The sequence below is a fragment of the Numida meleagris genome, chromosome 2, assembly GCF_002078875.1.
Source record: "Numida meleagris isolate 19003 breed g44 Domestic line chromosome 2, NumMel1.0, whole genome shotgun sequence".
Taxonomy (NCBI): Eukaryota; Metazoa; Chordata; class Aves; order Galliformes; family Numididae; genus Numida; species Numida meleagris.
The window spans coordinates 54,533,173-54,556,597 of record NC_034410.1 but is presented as its reverse complement, the minus strand read 5'-3'; the positions used below and the strand labels follow the sequence as shown (position 1 = coordinate 54,556,597).

At 37.1% G+C, this 23,425-nt stretch overlaps 1 protein-coding gene across 2 annotated transcripts in view; it reads left to right on the top strand.

Annotated features, from left to right (window-relative positions):
- Positions 1-23,425, top strand: part of ATP9B (ATPase phospholipid transporting 9B (putative)) — a 167,117-nt gene that overhangs the window by 105,858 nt on the left and 37,834 nt on the right. For both annotated transcript variants that reach the window (XM_021385725.1, XM_021385724.1), the window contains exons 12-13: positions 10,502-10,662; positions 17,841-17,983. In XM_021385725.1, coding sequence (XP_021241400.1) covers positions 10,502-10,662; positions 17,841-17,983 — 304 coding nt within the window. The remainder of the gene's footprint in view (positions 1-10,501; positions 10,663-17,840; positions 17,984-23,425) is intronic.

Genomic DNA, 23,425 nt, shown 5'->3' with positions numbered 1-23,425 from the left:
CACAAGTATGCCCCTTAAGTTATTACCCACATTCACGTCTGCAGTGATGAAGTTGTGGAGAGAACTCCAAGGACTATCAAAAGGGACTTCAGGGCACCTGGACAGTTAGTTGAAGGAGCAGGAGTGCAGGTGGTGTTTTCTTTGATCCCTTCAGTAGCAGGGAAAAATACTGAGAGTAACAGGAATATCCACCTGATCAATGCATGGCTAAGAGGCTGGTGCCATCGGAGGAATTTTGTGTTTTTTCTCACTCATAGGCTGGCTTATACAGCAGCAGGTCTGCTGGTGATGGATGGAGTCCACCTCTCTCAAGGGGGAGGTAAGGATTCTAGCCCAGGTGTTGGCAGGGCTCATTGAGAGACCTTTAAACTAGGTTTAAAGGAGGAAAGGAATGAAACTAGGCTCGCTAGAGATTATCTTGGGGCAGCATGCAGGGGTTGGGGGTGAGATAATAGCCCGTCTGAAGTGTATCTACACTATACCAACACACGCAGCATGGGCAACAGGCAGGATGAGCTAGAGGCCATTGTGCAGCAGGAAAAGTATGATGTGGTTGCCATCACCAAAACATGGTGGGATTACTCTCATGACTGGAGTGCTGCAATGGATGGCTATAAGCTCTCCAGAAGATACAGGCAAGGAAGGAGAGACTGTGGGAGGTGGCTCTCTATGTTAGGGAGTGTTTCAGTTCTGCAGAGCTCAATGCTGGGGATAAGACTAAGTCCTTATGGGTAAAGGTCATGGGGAAGGCCAAAAAGGCTGATGTCCTGGTAGAAATCTGTTTATAGACCACTCAACGAGGATGAAGAGGCAAGCAAAGTATTATACAAGCAGCTGACAGATATAGCACAATTGCTTGCCCTTGTCCGCATGGGGGACTTCAGCATACCAGATGTTTGCTGGAAATGCAATACAGCAGAGAAGAAACAGTCTAGGAAGTTCCTGGAGTTTGTGAAGATAATTTCCTGACACAGCTGGTAAGGGAACCTACCAGGGGTGGTGCCTCACTAGACCTGCTGTTTATGAACAGAGGAGTACTGGTGGGAGACATGGTGGTTTGAAGCTATCTTGAGCATAGCAACCAGAAAATTATTGAATTCCTGATTCTTTGTGAAGTTAGGAGGAAGGTTAGCAAAACCACTACACTGGACTTCTGGAGGGCAGACTTTGGACTGTTTAGTATAATGGTTGTTAGAGTCCCTTCGGAGATAGTTGTGAAAAGCAGAGGGGTCCAGGAAGGCTGGACATTACTCAAAAAGGTAATCTTGAAGGCACCGGAGCGAGCTGTACCTTAAGACGAGCTGACAGGGAAGAAAACCAGCCTAGCTGATCAGGGAGTTTGCCAGCTCCAAATGAAGGGGTCAGGCACCTCGGGAAGAGTACAAGGATATTGCTATGATATGCAGAGAGAAAATTAGAAAGGTGAAAGCCTAGCAAGAACTTAATCTGGCCACTGTTATAAAATATGATTAAAAAAAATGCTTTTACAAATATGTTAATAACAAAAAGAGGGTCAAGGAGAATCTCCATCCTTTTTTGGATGTGGTGGGGAACATTACCAAGGATGAGGAAAACGCTGAGGTACTCAAAGGCTTCTTAGCTTTTGTCTTTAATAGTCAGATTGGTTATCCTCAGAGTACTCAGCTCCTTGAGCTGAAAGATAGGGATGTGGAGAAGAATAATCCCCCCATAATTTAGGAGGAAACAGTGGCCTGCTACTCCACCTAGACTTATCACAAGTCTGTAGGGTCAGATGTTATCCACCCAAGAGTACTGAGGGAGCTGGCAGAAGTGCTCGCCAAGCCACTTTCCATAATTTATTAGTAGTCCTGGTCAACTGGGCTGGTCTCAGATGACTGGAGACTTGCCAGTGTGCCTCTTATCTAGAGGAAGGATCGTAAGGTGGATCTGGGGAACTACAGGCCTATCAGCCTAACCTTGGTATCAGGGAAGGTTATGGAGAAGATCATCTTGAGTGCATTCACACAGCATGTGCTGGACCACCAGGGAGTCAGGCCTAGCCAGCACATGAAAGGCATGTCTTGCTTGACCAGCCTCATCTCCTTCTGTGACCAGGTAACCCACTTAGTGGGTGAAGGAAGAGTTGTGGATGCAGTCTACCTAGACTTTAGTAAAGCCTTTGATACTATCTCCCACATCATTCTCCTGGAGAAACTAGAAGCCAATGGACTGGACAGATACACTCATTGTAAAATACTGGCTGGATGGCCAGGCTCAGAAAATACCGGTGAATGGGGTTAAATCCAGCAGACGACTGGTCACTAGTGGTGTTCCCCAGGGATAAGTACTGGGGCTAATTCTGTTTAATATGAGGGCTGCTCCAAAAGTAATGCCTCCTATTTTATTATGTTGGCACACCATGTCAGAGGCAGATGGTGGTGGTATGATAGTAGAGGTTGACAGTAGAGTTGCATTGGGTTGCCGTGCAACAGATGGCAGCATAGGGGCAGTCTGACAAAATGATTTCTGATATGGAAGTGTGTCTGAAGCAAACGTAGGTCATAGAATTCCTCCATGCAGAAAAAATGGCTCCCAATGACATTCATTCAATGCTAGCTGAATGTTTATAGGGACCAGTGGATGGCAGCACAGTGAGGTGGTGGATGGTGCATTTCAACAGAGACAACAATGATAGAGGGTCACCTGTACTAGTGAGGATTTTTAGTAGGGCAGCGTGCGGGCTCTTGTTCATTGCTGGCAAAAATGCATAGCTAATGATGGTGGCTATGTTGAAAGATAGTGTTTTATATGTTAGAACTTGCTCTATCAAATAGTGTTATCATGCTCTTTGTATCTGCTGTAGTTTCCATGGAAATAAATAGGAGGCATTACTTTAGGAGTGCCTACATATCTTTATTGATGATCAGGACAAGGGGATTAAGTGCACTCTTAGTAACTTGCAGATGACACCAAGTTGGGAGGAACTGTCAGTCTGCCCGAGGGAAGGAAGGTCCTAACCGAGAGATCTGGACAGGCTGGATTGCTGGGCTGAGGCCAATTGTATATTAGGTTCAAGAAGACCAGCATCCTGTACTTCAGTTACAACAACCCCATGCATTGCTACAGGATTGGACAGAGTGGCTGAAAAGCTGAAAAGGATCTGAGGGTGCTGGTCGACAGGCAGCTGAACATGAGCCAGCAGTGTGCCAAGCAGTGTCAAAGGCCAACGGCATCCTGGTTTGTGTCAGAAATAGTGCAGCCAGCAGCACTATGGAGATGATCATCCCTTCTTACTCAGCACTGGTGAGGCTGCACATTGAGTACTGTGTTCAGTTTTGGGCACCTCACTACTTGAAAGACATAAAGGCCCTGGGGCACGTCCAGAGAAGGGCAACAAAGCTAGTGAGGGGCCTGCAGTACTAGTCTTGAGAGGAGTGGTGAAGGGAACTGGGATTGTTTAGTCTGGAAAAAAGGAAGTTTAGGGGAGACCTTATTGTCCTCTACAGCTATCTGAAAGGAGGCTGCAGCAAGGTGGGGGTCAGCCTTTTCTCTCAGGTAACTAGTGATAGGTCTAGAGGGAATGGCCTCGAGTTGCATCAGGGAGGTTCAAGTTAGATATTAGGAAAAATTTCTCCTCGATGGAGGTATTCAAGATATGTGTAGCTATGGCACCTAGGAACATGGTTTAGTCGGCATGGTGGTGATGGATTGATGGTTGGACTAGATGACCTTAGTGGTCTTTTCCAACCTTTATGATTTTGAGTCTTCCTTTTTACATTTTGACTGCGAATAGAAGCACGCACAACTTTTTCTTTCAGAATGAAGTTGAGGCATTTTTAAAATATTTCTTCAGCTTGTATACAAACAAGATGTGTAAGCTCAAAAATAACAGAGAGAAAAAGATTAGATGCAGGTATAATGTTCTTAGCTGGGATTCTATTAGCCAATCATCGGGATTCAGAAATGAACTAACTTATAAGCTACCTTTTCATAGGTTTCTCTGGCTTCTTGAATAGCATCCTTAAAGGCTTTGAGGCACTCTGGGATGCTTTGTGTTGTTTTTATTTTATTGAAACTTGATTTCCTGTGGGAAACCTAGGTGATTGTGGTTGTGTTCTGTTAACTTTCAGACTTGTGCTGAGAGAGCTCTGAAGATGGAGTTAAGGTGTACACAGCTGAGAAGGAGTGAGATTCCTCCACCGGGAAAAGAACTGTTGTTTAATGCCATTGCAGAATCTTTTAATTCCTTATTCAGCTTTTCTTTATTCATTTGCATTTTTTGGTGAATCCATCTTCAGAATACTTAAGTCATTTTAATAATCTGTGTATTGTCTGTACTGTGTTACTTAGAATCATAAAATATTAATAAAATACAATATATGTAATTTAAAGGGAAATAAATTTTGAGATGCACTACTCAATTTAAACTTGAGTAAGATGGCACTTAGCTGCTTTTTCTTCCATTTATTAAGACTACTGTTAATTGGGGATAAAATGAATTGCTAGAACTTGTTTCAAGTGTAAACACAGTGAGTTCTTGGCTCAATTTCTTCAGTAGAGTTCACAATGAACAAATTTCCATTTGTTTTTTGATAACCTTAGTTCTGACCTTTCTTCCCCTAGAACTGTTTTGAGATGAACTCTTCAAATAGAACTGTAATAATCTCTACTAATACTATAATCTAGACAATTTGTGAGGAGTTATTATAAATTGCTTATTTTTTAAAGAATAAATTATATTCCTTATATATATATATATTCATTTTTTCCAGCAAATGCTGAAAATTTTTTTAGATACTGATTTAGGTGTTTAATTTCAAAGATATCTTTGAAAAAAACTGGTGGTTTCTGATACAATTTATTAAGTGTGCAATTTTCTGTATGAAAAATACCTTTTGACTGATATGCATGGTTTGATGTATGGATATACTAAGACTTCCCAAAATTTATACAAGTTAAAGTTTCTATTTAATCCCCTTCGTAATCATCTTTCTTCAAGGAAATAGTACCTTTTACTGTGCTGGTTTTAAATTGAAAAAGTACATGCTGAACAGTTTCATTGTATGAATTATTTTGGTTGTTGAGGTCTGCAATATCAGCAGTTTGCTTAAATTATTGAAATAATTATTCTAAACTGATAGGTGTTTAGAATAAAAAAATATTTACAGCTGATAGCTTGTAATAGAAGCTAATATTTGACTAATACAGACCAGCACAATTCCTGTATAAATGTGCTAGTGTATAAGAAGCCATTAAAATTTTCAGTTTTTTAATAGCATCTGTGGGTGCTTTTATTTATCATTACTGCGTGTGATAATTACATAGTGAGGTTGGAGAATGAATGGTCATACAGCAGTTCATAGATGACTTAAGATGGTAACTGTGTGCAGGTATATGAAATGTAACTTTTTGCTTAGAAGGAAATGCTGTGGTTTCCGTTCAATCTGAATTGTTAAAATACATCTCGATATAATTAAGCAGTTTAGTCTATAGGGGGTAAATACTGTTGGACTGGTAAGATTGTAGAGAAATAAGGTCACCCTGTTAAGGTACCGTTGGTACTGCACTGCACCACCTGAGCTTCTTAAACCACGTGCTAGTGCCAGTCTTGAGCCCCCTCTGCTGACCAAACTGTACACGGCATTTCTTTAACTTCATCAATTCTCCCTTTTTAGACTTCAGTCAAATTAGAGCAAAATACTGAAGTAGGCAAATATTAATTGTTTGGCTTCATTATTACATATACAGATTAATTTTAAAAAGAGATACGAGTTTAAGAACATTTAGAGATGGTGAGATAGTGCTAAATGTAAAGCAAACAGTAAAAATGAGAAGTGAGTAGGTTGTTTTATAGTCAAGTGGATATTAAGAATGAGTTACCTTCAGTTTCTCATTCTGGTCTGCTGAAACCTAATGTTCTACTCCAGATATCGTAAGTCATTAGTGTGGTGATGTTAGAACACATTTGAAAGAGAAAGCACACTTAAGAATGTTGTGAAGTCTATGCCAGTACTTGCCCAAATGAGTATGACCATGTTCACTGTTTATGTGAAGTTGGGCGTATATCTGATTTACAGTTTCTGTAGTACCAGACTGAGCTAGAGGGAGCATTATTAAAACCTGGAGAGGGATTTGAAGTTTCACTTTCAGTATCCAAACTAGATACTTATACTGAGAGTGTAGATACTTGGAAAAGGCAGTACAGGATAGGTGATTGAAGGAGGCGGAGAGGGAGGAAATGTTGGAGTTTTAGTTTTCTCACAGCACTGTATAGATATAGCTGGCTACAAAAGGGAATTTTTTATCTGAAGTTATCAGTTTATTTCAGAAGTACATATGAGTTTGTGAATAGCTTGTTAAAGTAAATGTAAGCAAGTTAGAAGAGTGATTTAAGAAAATGTAATAAAATTTGTTCCATAAGCCTGCAAAATTAATATAGTGCAAATACTTTAGTTTGGTTAAAGTGACATTGAGTTGTATTAAAGCTAGTATAAGAAATGCATACTCTTTTTTTTTTTTTTTTTTTTTGCCAAAGGAAACAGAGGATGTTATTGGAATCACATGAACTGTTTTCTGGTTATTGCTTTTGTATAACCACTAGAGTGGACTGAATAGCTAAAGTTTATTTTGATTCTGCTAAGTAGAACATTCCCCCCGCCTACCTGGACACACACAGCACCACAATTTCTGCTCTAATTCAAAAAGGAATAAAATTTGTAAGACATTTTCAGTGCTTCAAAAAAATGTTTTTGGCTTCGGTCATGGTTGCTCTCACAGCCAAACACGTGATTAGGAAGTTTGGAAATCAACCTGAGAAAAAGCATGTGAAGGTGTGACATTTTTCACTAAATGGTCACTTTATGTATTTCAGTGTTTTCTTTGCTTTTCCTACTTTGTATCTAATGCTTAAAAGAATGAGTAAGAGAGTGATATAAAAGTATAACAAGCCTTGTGCAAGTTTTAGATTTTTTTTTTACATTGACCAAGAGAACCTTGGAGGGAAACACTCATCATACCATTAGCTGAGTATAATGATTTAAGGAAAATGTTTTCTAAACACAAGATATAAGCAGCTAATTATATATATTAATCTATATACACATATTTTTTAAAGTGCAAAAGTGCTATGAATCAAACATTTTTCTTAGCCAAAGAAAAAACATTTGTAATTAATTGTAATTAATGAAAGCATAAATAATTGACTAGTATTCAGTCTGAATAATGTGAAAGTTCAGAGCATGCTTAAAGAATACTAAGGAACATTTTGATGTTTATAGTGCAAATTGAAACCGAAGTCAGATATACCATGCAGTTTCATTGTATTCAGTGTGGTGTTTGTCAGTGCAGAACCAGACTGATTTCTGAAATAAATTACCTTCGTGGAGAAGTTTAGGGTAGGGATGCCAAGGTACTCTCTTAATACTTGTATTTAAGTAGGGTGTTTCGGTTTGTTCGTTTAAAATAAACCAACAGTGTATCAGCAAGTATTCATGTGCACTTTAGTGCAGTCATTTTAATTCAACTAGAGTTTAGACTACATGAGAAATCTTCACTGTCAGTAATGCATCATTTCATCATCAAAGTTTGCATTTTAATATTCCAGCATTAAAAATATATTCCTAAATTTCCAAGTAATGTACTTCTGATGTTAAAGTTTTTCTGTTACTGCAATAACAGCTTCAGAACAAAATCTTTCCTAGAAGTTAAGCACCAAGGGCAGCAATAGCAATATTGCTGTGCATGTTCTATTCAAAAGCCAAAAAGATTTGTTGTTGCTTTCAACTTTTGCTAATTAAGGTGTTTCTTTTATAGAATGATAATTTTGGCATTGTAGTCCAAAGCACAAAGCTTAGTGTTCTAATAATTTCCTGATTCTAAATACTATAGTTTAAAAACTAGTAGATTTTTGGATTTGGTACAAGTAGACAATGCCATAGTTTTTACTGATGGTATTAGCCATTATTTTACTGTGTACCATCAGCTATTTAAAATTTCCCACATAAATTAAAAAGGAGCTAAATGGATTTGCAGTTGTTGCCATTAGTAGCATTTTAGATGATACAGACAATTACTGTGTTCATTATTATAGTGCAGCCCCTTTGCAAAACTATTGTGGCTGTTTTAGACATTATGTACAAATTTCCCCTTGGAGATTAAAATTTCCAGTCGTGTTTAATTTTGTTAACACAGTTGCTTCAAACAGAACAAATATTACAACAAAGAACAAAAATTATTAGTATGAGAAATAGCAATAAATGTGGAAAATTACTCCAGTTCTTAACTCATCAGTTCCTTCTATCATCATAATTGTTTCAGTTATGATTATTTTCAAAAGGATGATATATTATGCAGATGGTTTGATACAATTACAATATAGTTAGTTTATGTTCTTTCTCAGTATTGTGTTGAATTTTAGAGAACATTTAATGAATTTCTACATGAAAAATTGATAATTTCGTAGTTTCATTAGGTAGATTGTAGAAGTTGTTTAAGTGGAAAGGCACAGACTTAGGTATATTTCAGTACTTTATAATAACAAGTTTTTGAGAGAAGAACACATGTCTACTAACGCTTCTTTTGTTTACCACTTTAAGCAGGGGTTTGCAATTGCTTTCACTTGCTATAGTAAATGATAATATTAAAATTCTATGGGCAGTGGTACGTTCTATATTAAAAAGACAAATGTTTTGGGAGAAGAGATTTGTTCCATGAAAAACTTTCATCAAGTTTTTATTCTCTTCATACCACTCCAAAAACACTTTTGTTGACTCCAAACATAAATGTGCGTGCCTTCATCAATTAAAAAGGTATTAATGCTTTGAATTAGCTAAATATCGGTGTGCAGTGAACTACATTTGATGTTTCTGTCCCAAAAATGGCATTCTTTCTGAAGAAGCTCTTTATTCCTTTCTCTTATGGGGTGTGGTTTTTACAGGGAGTGACGGGGGAGAACATTACTGGGGTTAGGGGAAAGATAGGCTTTCACTACTATGATGCAGGAAAAAAAAAAGTGTGAGGTAGTGGTTATGCATATTGCAAGACAGTGATTCTTTATTTTATTACAAAAAAAGACCAACTCTGGAAGGCTAGATTAAATCATTCCTTTCACTTTTTAATGGGATTTGGATGAATAGAGTAAAATATGCACTTTGCATTCATTGATAGCATCTTTAGGTTGAGGTAATTGAGTCTTTTTTCCCTGACTGAATGAATAATGACTTCATCTGATCCTCAGCGAGGCCTGAAACTTAGGCTGCCTTTGTCAACGCAAAAAGATCTGGGCTTTGAAACATGCTCTACTTCCCTGGCTTAATTTTTCTTCATTTTAATCCAAAAACCTATTTTTCTCAATAATTCAAGCATAAACTATGTAGTAGTTGAAGCAGCGGAAATTGCAAGATATTTGTCCTCGTTGTGCTGCTTTCTGAATGCAGCTGATAAATCAGCCGCTGTGGTCTTCAGCTGCCTGGTTCTCTAGGGAAGGGACCGCCCATGTATAAGCAAGATTGCAGACATTTTTAAGAACTATATTTAAATGGTTCTTTTGCAGACTGTTTGTTATCTAAGGAAGTGTTATGTTTTACTGGTCTTACTGGCAGGACTTGGAGATAAAAGGGCATCTGTGACAGGGCCTAGGAAACTCTTGACATAATTTTCCCACATATTTTACTGACTACAAGAGCATCTCAGAAAGTGGAGTATAAATACTTACCTTACAGTATACATTATTGAAATGGTGAGAGTCTTAGTTGCATAGCTTAAAATACTTTTTCATGGGAAACAGTGGATGAAATATAGCAACTCAATGTTTTCACTAGAGTATTTCTACATTAAATATCTTTTTACTCAGGAAAAGTTGAAGTTCAGTTTTACTATTTTGGTTTGAAAATGGTTATACCATTTTTAACTTCTGAAACTTCCAGTTATTCAAAATGTAATCAAAAATTATTTCTATGAGATGAGTTTGGATTTACAGACTGGTGTGAGAATGTAACTACAAGTTACAGTATGCTAATTGTATGAACAAGATAATGCTCAGCTGTGTTTGTCCATTTGTTCTTGATTCTACCATGTTTTTATCTACCAGCAGTAAACAAGCAGTAGCCACCCTACAAATATAAAATGTGCTGCTAGGATTTTTGCTGCACAGATGACAGAAGAATATTTATCATCTAAGATCATTTGTTCTTCTTCATCTTCTTTTCTTCCCCTCCTCTGTTCCTCTCCTGGATCAGAGGATGGGCGGAAGGATACCTTGAATATAAAGACATTCAAAAGGCCTGGCTGAGATGGTTCACACTGATTCTGGGTATTGTTATTGTCCCGGAGCCATGGAACATCTATTAGATGCAAGCATGGGAACAACAATCAATTCAGTTATCAAAATGTAGTTATTTGTTACAATTGCATGGATTTTAGTTGGTACGAAAGAAAAAGGAAAAAAACTGGTAATAGCTAGTTCTTTGCACTGCAGAAGTGTCAATTAAAAAAAAAACAAACCAACACTCATGACTTACCTGATTCTTACTTCTCCCTTTAGGTTGGCTTGCTGGACCTGGAGTTGAATCAACTGACCAAGGCCCTGTTTTTGGCTTTAGTTGCATTATCAATTGTTATGGTAACCTTGCAAGGATTTGTAGGCCCATGGTATCGCAACCTTTTCCGGTTCCTCCTCCTGTTTTCCTATATCATCCCCATCAGGTATGTATAAGAATGAGAGAAAAACACAGTTGTCTAATTTCACTGAATGTGGCTTTGCTGAAATTTATACTCACTGCTCATTGTGAAGGAAATTGATCTTATCAGGAAGCTGAAGGAGAAGGTGCCAACAAATCTGCTGATTCTTGAGGTATCACTATACAGAAAACAATACTGTTGTATTCTTTTTGTATAATGTTCATCTTGCTGGAGTAATCAGGATATCTAATCCTTTGCTAGCATAAATGTATTAATAAGGATACAATCTTGGTATATTTGAGAATGTGGTTTTAGGAAACATGCATTTGAATGAAGTGTTTGGTTTATTTTAGAATTTGATTTCTCTAATGCCTTAACACTAAAAATGTTCCATTTCTCTGATTATAGTACTGGCTTTGTTTTTACTACATTTATGATTAATTTAGATTGAATGCACTTATGCAGCAGCAGGACTTTTAACAGGTGTAACCAAGTAGAGACTTGCCATGAATTAATTAATTCATTAAGCATGAGTACTGTATATTCGAACTGCAGATAAACTGAAACAGGAAATAATATCCATCTGTGTAATCATGTCTGCTGTGGACAGAGGAGTTAGAACACTGACTCTGAAATGATTTTTTTTTTGAGTGGGTATTGCCTTTGCAAAATGTAAATGCTTTCTTCTGTAAAAATTCCCAGTGTTTAGATTAAGGTGACTATTAATTTTTGATGTTCTTTGAAACTTTTAGATACATCAGCCGACTACCCACAGTTAGCAGCTGTCTCTTAAGACCTATTCCCTAGGATTTGCACAAAATATTTAAATCCACGTAGTATAGGAGGAAAAAAAATTTCATTGGATGCTTTACCTAAGCTTACATGTATTGTCTGACTTCTGCTCACGTTTTTTTTTTGCATATGTATGTCTATGTGAAACAAAATGTTGTATTTGACCAGTATGATACTCAGTAAGTGTCTTAAGGACTTGTACTTTTATAGTACTTTTCTGTTTTAAGAGCAGCTGATTCTTTTGTGATGTTGTAGAAAAGTTTCCAGCAAATCTGCTGGGGTTTGTGGACTTTCCATTTCCATTGCATTTCCTTTGACCAGTCCAGCTGGCAACCAGACAGACAGTGGTGTTTCTCAGGGGTCAGTATTGGGGCTGACTCTGTTTATTGTTATTATGCTGACTCATTTTTGTTGATGATCTGGACAAGAGTATTAAGTACACCCTCGGTAAGTTGCTGATGACACCAGGTTGGGAGGAACTGTCATTCTGCTTGAGGGTAGGAAGGTCCTAACAGAAAGATCTGGATATGCTGGATCAATGGGCTGAGGCCAATTGTATGAGTTTTAACAAGACTGAGTGCCGAGTCCTACATTTTGGTTACAAAAGCCCCACGCATCACTAGAGGCTTGGGGCAGTGTGTCTGGAATGCTGCGCAGAGGAAAAGGGTCTGGGGGTGTTAGCTGACAGCCAGCTGAACAAGAGCCAGCAATGTGCCCAGGGGGCCAAGAAGGCCAACGGCATCCTGGCTTGTATCAGAAATAGTGTAGTCAGCAGCACTAGGGAGGCGATTGTCCCTCTGTACTCAGCACTGGAGAGGCTGCATCTCAAGTACTGTGTTCAGTTTTGGACACCTCACTGGGGCCCGCTGGAGTATATCCAGGGAAGGACAGCAGAGCTGGTGAGGAGTCTGGAGTGCAAGTCTTAAGAGGAGCAGCTGTGGGAACTGGGATTGTTTAGTCTGGAGAAGAAGAGGCTCAGGGGAGACTTTATCACTCTATTACTGCTTGAGAGGAGGTTGTAGCGAGGTGAGGGTCGACCTGTTCTCCCAAGTGCCTAGCAATAGGACAAAAGGTAATGGCTTTAAATTTTGCCAGGGTTTTTTCAGTTTCAAGTTGGATGTTAGGAAAAATTTATTCTCTGAAAGAGGGATGAGATACTGGAAAAATTTGCCTGGGGAGGTGGTATAGTCACCATCCCTGGAGGTTTTCAAGAAGAGCGTGGATGTCTCACTGAGTGACATGTTAGTGCTGAGTTGAGGGTTGGACTAGATAACCTTAGTGGTCTTTCTTTCCAACTTAAATGATTCTTTGATTCTGCAACTGGCTCCTGGTTTTATTTACACATCCATGTTTCAATCTTGTGATATTTTCTAAACACTATCATTGTCATAATTCCCTTACTGTTTGTATCATGATGTTGTTCGGGTTTGTTGTCATTGCCACCCTTTGATTATTTAATATTAAGCAAATAATCTGTGTAGAGGCTAAACGATCTGCATTCAAGTGATGGGTGAAGTGTACTTATTACTTAAAAATACTATTCATCGTGAAAGACAGCAAGGGAAAACTGAGCTAAGAGTATAAATGATCACTTGTTTTGAACTGTGTTCTTCCGTAATAAATGCATTACATCCAAAGATTTTAAATTATTAAAAGACAGAGATATCTTTGTTACTGGATGCAACAGCACTGCATCCAGCAACTCACTTGGAGTACTGTGTCCAGATGTGGAGTCCTCAGTACAGAAGAGATGTGGACCTTTTGGAGCGCATCCACAGGAGGGCCACAAAAATGATCCAAGGGATGGAGCACTTCCCATATGAGGAGAGGCTGAGAGAGCTGGGGCTGTTCAGCCTGGAGGAGAGAGGACTCTGGGGAAACACTGTAGCAACCCTTCAATATCTGAAGGGGAGCTGTAAGAAAGAAGGGGATGGACTCTTTAGCAGGGTCTGCTGTGACAGGACAAGGAGAAATGGTTTCAAACTAGAACGGGAGATTTAAACTGGATATAAGGAAAAACATGTTTTTTATGATAAGAGTAGTGAGGCACTGGAACAGGTTGCCCAGAGAGGTGGTGGATGCCCCATCATTGGAGAGGTCAGGCTGGACCAGGCTCTGTGCAACCTGAGCTACCTGTAGATGTCCCTGTTCATTGCAGGGGAATTGCAGGACTAGATGACCTTTAAAGGTCCCTTCAACTCAAACAATTATATGATTCTAAGAGCATGTACTGTGAGTAAATTTGACTCTATAGTGGTAAATCATTACATGCCACTCAAAAAGTAACTTTTTTCTCGAGCAGCTCATTTTGAATTCTTAGGAAAGCAATTCACGTGTCCTAATGGACTTACACAATAGTTCTTATGCAAAAATAGTTTCTAAGATAGGCCTAATCTGATTTTTCAATTACGTGTGGAAGATAATAAGCAATGCAGAAATACTGAGTGAATGTAATAGATTTAGTTATGCGTTGGGCTACATAGTTACTCCCGTAGAACATCAGACAAATATCCAACAGAGAGTACTTTTTTCCACTTTATATGTTTATCTATTCCTTTACCAATTTTTCTTCAGCTCAGATTGTGTGTATACATATACAGTTGTTTCTTAGACTATCAGCAAATCAAATAACTCCAGTCGTGCTGGTGTTCAAATATTACTACATTTCTCTTCCTTTCCTCTGGGAGATAAGTATGGAAATTACTTATTCTTAGAACTGTGTTTGAAGTGTAAACTCTTGGAGATTAAAATTACAAGACATATGAAGCTGGAGCACCAGGTGTTATGTCCTCTCATTATTTCTAAAATAGTTATATGGGGTGAATAATGAGCTTTGCTTTGCAGGTAAATGAAGTGAATGTGGGAGGATAGGACTGACTGGGAAAGGCAAAGCATATCTGCATTCATGCATGAAATCTATTGATTAATGGTTTTAGAGAATTCAGAAAGATTCTAAGTATGGAAATTTTTTGCTTCTGTGTTTGGTTTGCAGGACAAGGAAAATCCAGCTATGCAATAAAAATAATTTTGCATCTCCAGGCATGTTTTGTGCAGATCACCAGAAGGGAATGACTAACTCTTAGCAGAATTTAACTGATTTCTGTACACCCTCTCCTATAATTAACGGAAAGAGGAATGTTTTTTGTTTTTTTATCCTCCAGGGATCAGCTGGTTGTCCATGCTGCATTCTAAATACTACTGTAGAATTGTGGGTGATGGGGCATATAAGACTTTAGAAGTATAAACATAAAAACAGTGTCATAAATAAAATTGGGAAGACAAGGTATGCATTCAGTAGCCTGCAAGAAATTAAGTAAAAAGGAGAAAAAGTAGTAGTAAATCAACATGTAAAGCTTAGCCTAGCTCTTCATGGGTTATAAAATAGAACAGTTATGCAGAGGATGTTTTGAACACCCCAATTTCAAGAAATGTTTGGCTTTTAAGAAGGCAGTATATTTATAGTATATTTTGACGTTTCCTTTGTACTTGTATTTCTTTTTTCCCTGCGGAGGAAGCATAGTCTAGAGAGGCTCCCTGCAATTTGCTTCCATATAAAATTTGGATTTCTTAATTTACTGGCAACGGAGTATACAAACCAAGTCCTTGACAAACTGTCCAAAACTTAATAAACCTCTTTAGGTTTACATTCACCTATTCACTTTTTTTTTCAGATATTCTGGAATTTCTTGGAGTGTCCCATGTTTCTTGATAAACTCTTTTCAATTGGCTCTAGTCAATTGGAGATTCATTAAGGCAGTTTCTAAGTTTCTGGAGTATCACTGAGATGATTTAATTACTTGATTTTAAATAAAATCACTGCTTGAAAAATGTTCTCCATAAGTTTACTAGATCTTGCCTATGCTATCTAGTAAATTTATCACATAGCAAGCTCAGGGGGAAAGTGTATGCCCATGCTGCTATGGAAAACTGTGCAGACATTATTTCTCTCGAGACTAGTGATGTGAGTTGCTATTTAGGTATTTGCAGCACAAAGGGGATACACTCTGTTCCACTTAGCAATGCATGCTAGAAAGATAAGGTAATTCCTAAAATGCTTCCAGGCTTTGAATTACAGATTTTTCATCACTTCTTTATGAAGAGAAAGTGCCTTTCTTTTTCCTTACCTTCAAATTACATTTGACAAATTATTGTTAAAATCATATAGAATGCATTCAGAACATCAAAATCAGGTAACACACCTACTTATAAAAATACAAGTAAAGACACGAACTGCACTCTTAAGCTTTGAGAGACTTCTGTGATTTGATCTCATTTAAGCATTGAGATCTCCACTGGCAGAGCAACCACATGGATTTCCCTCTGTGTGCCTTGTGCCTGAGTTGCCACTTAAATAGAGCTTTCATCACAGAATAACTATCTTGGTAGGCTAGGCAAGAAGTTTTTATAGACCAACTATCACTTTGACACAGGATCATGAGAGCTTTCATACTTCACATAGAATATATGCTAGAGCAAATGTCTAACCATTATTAAAGCGTGTTGTTGTTTTTCTTCTTGAGCTAGAGATTGCCCTTTGTACTTGACCAATTAGCAGATTCTTGTCCCTAACAGGAGTAAATCTTCTGTCATTTCTTTTGTTGACTGTTACATGTCTCATTGTGTAGTCTGGTAATAATGGTTCTTATTTTCTGTCTGAGTTTGTAAGTTGACAAAACATACATATGACAAATGCTGGTAGCTTGTTGCCAGCTCTGTATTGACTAAGGAAAGTTAAAGCTGTACTTAAGCACTGTGAGCCAAAAGGCTTTCAGCATTGTTATACTATAACATTTTCATTAAAAAGAATCTCGTAGAGTCCTCTTCCTGTTATCTGTCTTGATTTTTTTAATATATTTGTGTTTGAAGTAAGATATGCTATTCCAGAAGTAATTGGGATACTTTACCAAGTAGACGCATGTTTTCCTGCTGTTGCTGATTTTAGTGTCCTAGTACGAGGTAATTCAAGATGGTATTTACTTCTTCAATGGTCAATAATATTTTATCAAAAAGGCTTCTTTCTTTTTATCCTGCAACATGCATTTTCTTCTGCCGCACAAAATCAAGGAGAGGGATATGGAATAAACTGGATGTTTCCACAATTCTAGTTAAATACATCTCTTCTTAATGAGATTTTTATCTCCACTGTTGCCTCAGATAATTTACAATCACTCTGTCACTGTGATTACAAGAGGAGAGATGAAAACTGTGGCTACAGTTTTGGTTATGCTGTATAGCAAAACTGTTTTTTATTAATATTTTTATTTTAAAAAAATCTGATGCGCATTAGCAGGATTTTGTCCTTGAAATACCTTTGGATAGTTGTAAGAGTCATGTTACTGTAAACCTGATATTAAACTTGGGATCTGCCCTGTGCCGTTGGCAGATTGCCCACAAATAGTTTGCATTGCCACCATCTATCCGTCTTTTCTCTATTTCTGGTATAGTCAACAGAAAGGAACATGTGCCTGTTCCTCAGTCTTCTTCCTGGCATGGTAGCATGATTTTGGTGAATGACTATAGGGAAATAAGTGTTAGAACTGGTATTGAGTTAGAAGATTTAATTTGGGGCACGAGCAATGTTATTTGTCTCTGATCAGCATGAGTAAAGACTTGTATGTTGTGACTTAGGGGCAAGGGCAATTAATTTTTGTGTGACATGGACGTGAAAGTATTAAAAAATCATGCAGACACCGGACAAATTGGAAAAAAAATTCTTGGGATTGTGTACTTCTGTAATTAGTAAAATTTGCTGCAAACTACAATTTCTAGTACAGAGCTACTCAAATGCTCCTTTTATTGCTGGCAGTAGCAGCTCTGGCACACATGCTGTCACAGGAAGGTAGATTTCGCTGCTTGGGCACTATTCTCATTTTGCAATTGAGAGCCTCTGTAATTATGTTTTGGCAAGGACAGAGACACTGTTGATTAGTTGCAGTGAGAAAAAGTTGACAAATATATCTGTACTTTCCTAAAGGAAAAATAGTCATTTAAAAATAGACTTGAAGAGATGTAACAATATTTTTTTTATTATTATTATTTTTACATTAGAAAAAAAATAGGTTTGTTCAGTTTTGACTGACTTGAATCTGGTCTTGTTGATAAAGTGTATAATATTGTTATGTGTGTAACTGTAGTAGTGTAAGTATAATACTATCAGAAAAGAGTTGCAGGCTGTCTCATGTAGAAGGCATGGTGTTGACTTGTTTTACATAGCAGTGTTTCCTGAAACACTTGAAAACGGCATGAGTTTCTAACGTGATATGTATTCTACATATAATAACAATACATTCCAAAATTTTTGCTGCATGTAGTTTTAAGATCTTTTTTTCAGAAATTCTAAAAACAGCTTTGAGTATTGTTTTCACTTTGCCTAATATTCACACTGATTATGGTATACATTTCCTTTGCAGTTTACGTGTGAACTTGGACATGGGTAAGGCAGCCTATGGGTGGATGATTATGAAAGATGACAATATTCCTGGAACAGTTGTTCGAACTAGCACCATACCAGAAGAGCTGGGACGATTAGTTTATTTGCTAACAGATAAAACAGGTATATCGGGTTGCAATTCTGAAATATGATGGCTTTTATAGAATTTCTAAGCTTTATGCTTTATCTGATATGTTAATGTAAGAGTGGATTTAGAGTACTGATTTTGATTTTTTCATTATTTTTTCAGTAAAACGTTAAGCGTGTGCTTGAGGGTTTTGTTGTACCAGTGCCCGCTGGCTTAGTAGGCTGGTACTTACCCATGAAAGCCTGTATTTGGTAGTTCTCTGTTTTATTCTTGTGGGAAAACTCAGTAACAGGATGTTTGATGGCATTATTGAGAGTACCATAAATAAACAGGTATTTTACTTAGAAAAGACTCTGAATTAGCACACAGGATGCTATTTTATTCTGCATCTTATTTCTGTTACAGTATTGTATGATAGTTATGGTTAATAATGGCCTTCAGGAGAGCAAGTCATCTCCAAAATTCATTTCATAAAGTCAGCATCTTAAATGACATTTGTTATTCCCATGAAATTAGATGCTGCATATTTTACAAAGGCCAATTCTAGAGCTGCTGTATGATTTCATGTTCGTAACTATAGTATATTACTACAACTGACCTAGTGTACTGGAAAACCCAGTTCCTACTGGGATCAGAAATAATAGTTTGTTGTATGTTCTCTACTGCTGTGTACCATTACGGCTGGAGCTTGTTACAGTCTCACCATGCTCTTAAGTCATAGAAATATTGAGAGACTGTTAAAGTTTATTTTGGAAAATATCATAATAAATAGAAAGGTAAGATCTTTAGCAAATGCATTGTTTTTTCTACATTCTTGGTTTGCTTTCGGGGTTTTTTTTTGTTGTTGTTTTTTGTTTAACTGAGATTCAACAAATCGGTTCTGGTAGATGTATTGTTTATTAAAGAAGCTAACTTGGGCTAACTTTTGAAATGAGAGAGCTGTTTCTAAAACAGCTGAAGGGAATGTTTTAGTGGTTTCAGATAAAATCTACTTCGTCGTTGTGAGACAGTTTCAGGAGAGGTTTGCCTTCTGTTATACTAAAAGCATAATACCCATTTTAAATCTTCTTGAAATGGGTCCTCATTCTCTCTCTTGTTGAATGCATCCACTAGTGCGTATTTTGAAGTGAAACGTGCATTTCATATATTGGCATACTTGAAAATGCATTTTCTTCTTTTTCTATAGATAGCTATTTAACCTTATATGCTACTGAATGCTGTTCTTACATTTCTTAAAAGATAAAGACAACTGTCATCTTTCTTAACATGTTGAAAAGTATTCTTAATTACAATGTGGTAATTCTTCAAAGCAAGTGAACAATTCTTTTAACAAGTTCTATTTCAATTAGCTAATGATTTCTATGTTGTTTGAAACTGCGTGTTGATTTTAATTGCACCCTTCATCGTGATAATTTATGTAACCTTAAGAGTGCTGTCTCATAGTCTGGAAATATGTAATTTACAGCGTATGTTCAGAAAAAGGCAAGTATGTTTAAAAGAAAGTAATGAAGCCTCAAAACAATGCAGTAGATAGTGCTTTGGGCATATTCTACTCTTTAAGCAAAAACAGTGTTCAAATTTTTTGAAAATTTGAACAGAATCCAGTTACCATTTCAAACTAGAAATATGATTCATATACTAGAGTTGTCTGCTTACCTTTAGATTGCATTGAAAATTTTAAGAAACTATGTAAATAGTTTATTCAGTAAACTCTGCTGTCCTGAAAACATATCATACACAATGAGGAAGTTGTATTCTGACCCTGCCTGGTGACCAGTTTATATTCTGAAGCTCAAGGATTGCTAAACTGTGTTCTTTTCTTCAAGGCTTTCTATGTACCTGCTACCTAGATTAAAAAAAAATGCAGCAGCTTTATCTGATATACTTAATCTAATACAATGGTAATTAAAAATATAACTACTCTCCTTTACAAAAAAAAAAAAGGTTTTTCTATTAACATAAGATTTCGTGGAACTGAGTTATTTAAAGCAAAAATACTGTTACATTTATAAAATTTTGAAAGGAAACATTTTGTAGACTTGTAAATAAGAAGAGAAACAGCCCTGTTTTCTTCCAACTGTTTCTTTGCTTTTTTCAGGCTGCATCGTGCCACTTGAAATCACATTAGTTCTGTAAGTGAAAATAAGCCTGGAATCACACATATCTGACAAACTTCAGAAAACTAATTGTGGCCTTGCAGTCTTCTGCGCTTCTTGAGACCACGATGCGAAGCATTGGTCACTGTTATCAGTCTAAAATGTCCTGCAATTTTTAAACATTTTAAATGTAGGCAAACATGACACCAATGTGCACTTCAACTGAGTATATTAGCAGCTTTTTCCATGTTCCTTTCCTGAATATATTTGGTCTTATTCTGCATTTTATCATAAACATAAAGCATGTTGCTACATAATGAACAGATTCTGTGCAGTTAATCCAGTATTGCCATTGCATGATCATACACTGTTCATGAGAGCTGGTTTCAGGACCTTCTCTCTTAAATTTCCAGTTGATTCTGTTCCTTTGCCTGCTTAACACTTGCCTGTTCAAAGCAGAAAGAAGAGAGCTAATTTTATATCTGTCCATCCATGTGGGTGCTATTAAAAAGCAGGACTAAAAGGCTCATCTAGTTAAATATTGAGAAAATTTTCACTTGTTTATATTTAAAGGAAATACGGAGAACAGTCTGCACAAATCTTATATTGTGGTCCAAGCTTTGCTGGAAATGATTGAGAATTAGCTGTTGAGTCTAAGGAGCATTGCCTTACTAACATAATTGCAAGGTAGTCCTTTGTATGATTGTAAATTGGGTTTGTGCTTCATCAATAAGCTTTTTGACAAGAAGCGTCCATCACAGTGGCTCTCTCATTTGCCACAGTAGAATAGAAAATGAACTATCCCAATAATTGCATTATAGTTTCCTTATTGTGGGACAAGAAAGCAATGTGGTATAATTAGGTTTGATTGGAGTGCATGTTTCCGGTAAGATCTGAAATTAATGATGTTGCTATAGTGACACATCTGCGGCCACCAGTGCGTGAAACATAAAGTAATTCATTCGACGAGAGAAGACATCTGTTAACTGCAAGGATGCAGAGCATATTGACACTGACCAGAAATACTAGACGTTATGTGATAAATGAACAAATGATGCTGAAACAGGAGGACAGATAATTTGTACTTAATCTGGTGGGAGAACTTTAATCTTCTCACTGGTTGCATTTGACAATGCCATTGTTTAAAGAACAATGCTGCAGAGAACTCATAAATTTTAAAACTTAACTCAGGGTGCAGCCTATTAAAGCAATACATTAATTCCTTTGTTAGGGAGTTTTTATCTTCATGTAGAACAAAGCCATTACTAAAAACACCCACTAAAACAACAGGTTTTTTTAGAACTCACATTTTAATTATAGCATCCATTACCCAAAATGCCATGTTGTTTGGACTTGAATCACATATAGGTTTGACAGAAAGGCATCATCCGTTATGGAGTTGGGGGGAGGGAAGGGGGGAGTGCAGCTATAGGGAAAGCTATTTTCCAGTGTTTCCAAGGGCAGCTGGGCACGATATCTTCTCCAGTGTACGAAAAGATTCTAAGTCTGAAAGAACAAAATGGAGATATTTGACAATATTTATTGAACATTTTTGTTGCTTAGAATTTGGGATGGCAAGCCTCCTGCCATTCACAACAACGACTCAGCTAGTGTTAGAGGGAGGTGTCCCTGCCTGTAGCAGGGGGGTTGGAACTAGATGATCTTAAAGGTCCCTTCCAATTCCAAACATTCTGTGATTCTATTCAGCTATAACAAATGTGTGTATTCTTCCAAGCACAGTTATTTACTAATGCACACACTTGTATTAGCATTCAGTAATTAGAACTTTAGCGGGTGTTTGGACCAAATGAGATACTTATCAGATATAATAGTTTAGCAGATGCATAGAGCAATGGGATTCTTGATTTTTTTGAGAAAACCTTGTTAGAGGTTGGCATATATAGGCATTTTCATTAAATATGCCTGATGTAAAAGACTATTTGAATAGTGAATTTCACAATTTCTGAAAATTAATCTTTTAAGGTATACTTGTATTTTTCTATTCAACATAAGCTACCATAGCGAGAGGAATTAAAAAAAAAAAAAATGCTGGTGGAATAATCTGTTCCTCACTTAACTTTGATGCATGCATATTCACACAGTTACCCTAACTTGGCCTCATCTGTACCGTTTTAGTACTACTAAGGTTGTGCTGTAGAGCATAAGAGGAATAAAGTTTTTATGGTGAGATAGTATAGGACGCTTCAAGACATGCACTCAAGATCGTTCTAATGAATCTTTAATTTGTGACTTTTGTTGGACACTCATCTACTGAAAATCCATTGTGTATCCAACGACTATGGATATATTCTCTGAAATATTGCTGGAATTTGTATGTGTTTTAACAGGAGGCAAAAGGCACAGAGGAAATAGCTACTGCTATTCATGACTGTATCAGTGTTACAAGTGCTGTTAACTTTTGCTCAGGATAAGCAAATCTCAACTCTTTGCCCTCATTCTTAGTGGACCGCAGGTTATCCTGTGGTTTGCTTTGAGGTTTTAGGTGGTTATGTTTATGGACTGTTCTCAAGTAGAGCAGTTGAGTGAGCTGACATACTCTGTGGATGTTTTTTAGATGAGTTTTTCCATTTCCTTTCCGTATTCTTACCATATTTCTTCCAGGGTTTATAGAAGACATATTTGTATCCAGATTGTTGCCAACAGCTTCTTTATTAAAAGTCTTGAACTGGGTTTCCTCTTAAAGTTTCTGAAGAAGTGTTCAAATTTACACTGTCATTTTATCTATTCAAGCGAATAGCTAAAGTAGAGAGCTTATTTTATGGAAGATTATTCACTTTCTCAATTTCTGATAAAGTTGCTAATTCTTCTGTTGTTTGTATTTTCCTGCTCTTTTATTTTGTCCTTTTTAGACTGTTGGTATTAGTCTCAATTACCATCTAGTAATGTAGGTTCAGAAAGATCTGCATTTACTTCTCAAAAAAAAAAATACTGCTGTGTGGTGAAATCACATCTGTTGCCACTCAGGGAATGATGCCTTCAGGACTTTTTTCTTAGAAATTAATTTCCTCTTTGCCTGCTTTACTCTGTGTTTAATGATACAATTTTAGATTTAAAAAAAAAAAAAAAAAAGCTGTTGGTTTCATTAAAGAACGTGCTAAATTTTTCTTCAGCAATTGTATACTAACTTTTTGTCAGGATATTTTCTTTGTAAAATAACTCACAGCATTAATAACTCACATCATATACACATTGAGCGTATAAACAGGAGGGGGATCGATTGTTTGTGAGGGTGGATAGCGATAGGACAAGGGGGAATGGTTTTAAGCTGAGACAGGGGAGATTTAGGTTAGATATGAGGAGGAAGTTTTTCACACAGAGGGTGGTGACACACTGGAACAGGTTGCCCAGGGAGGTTGTGGA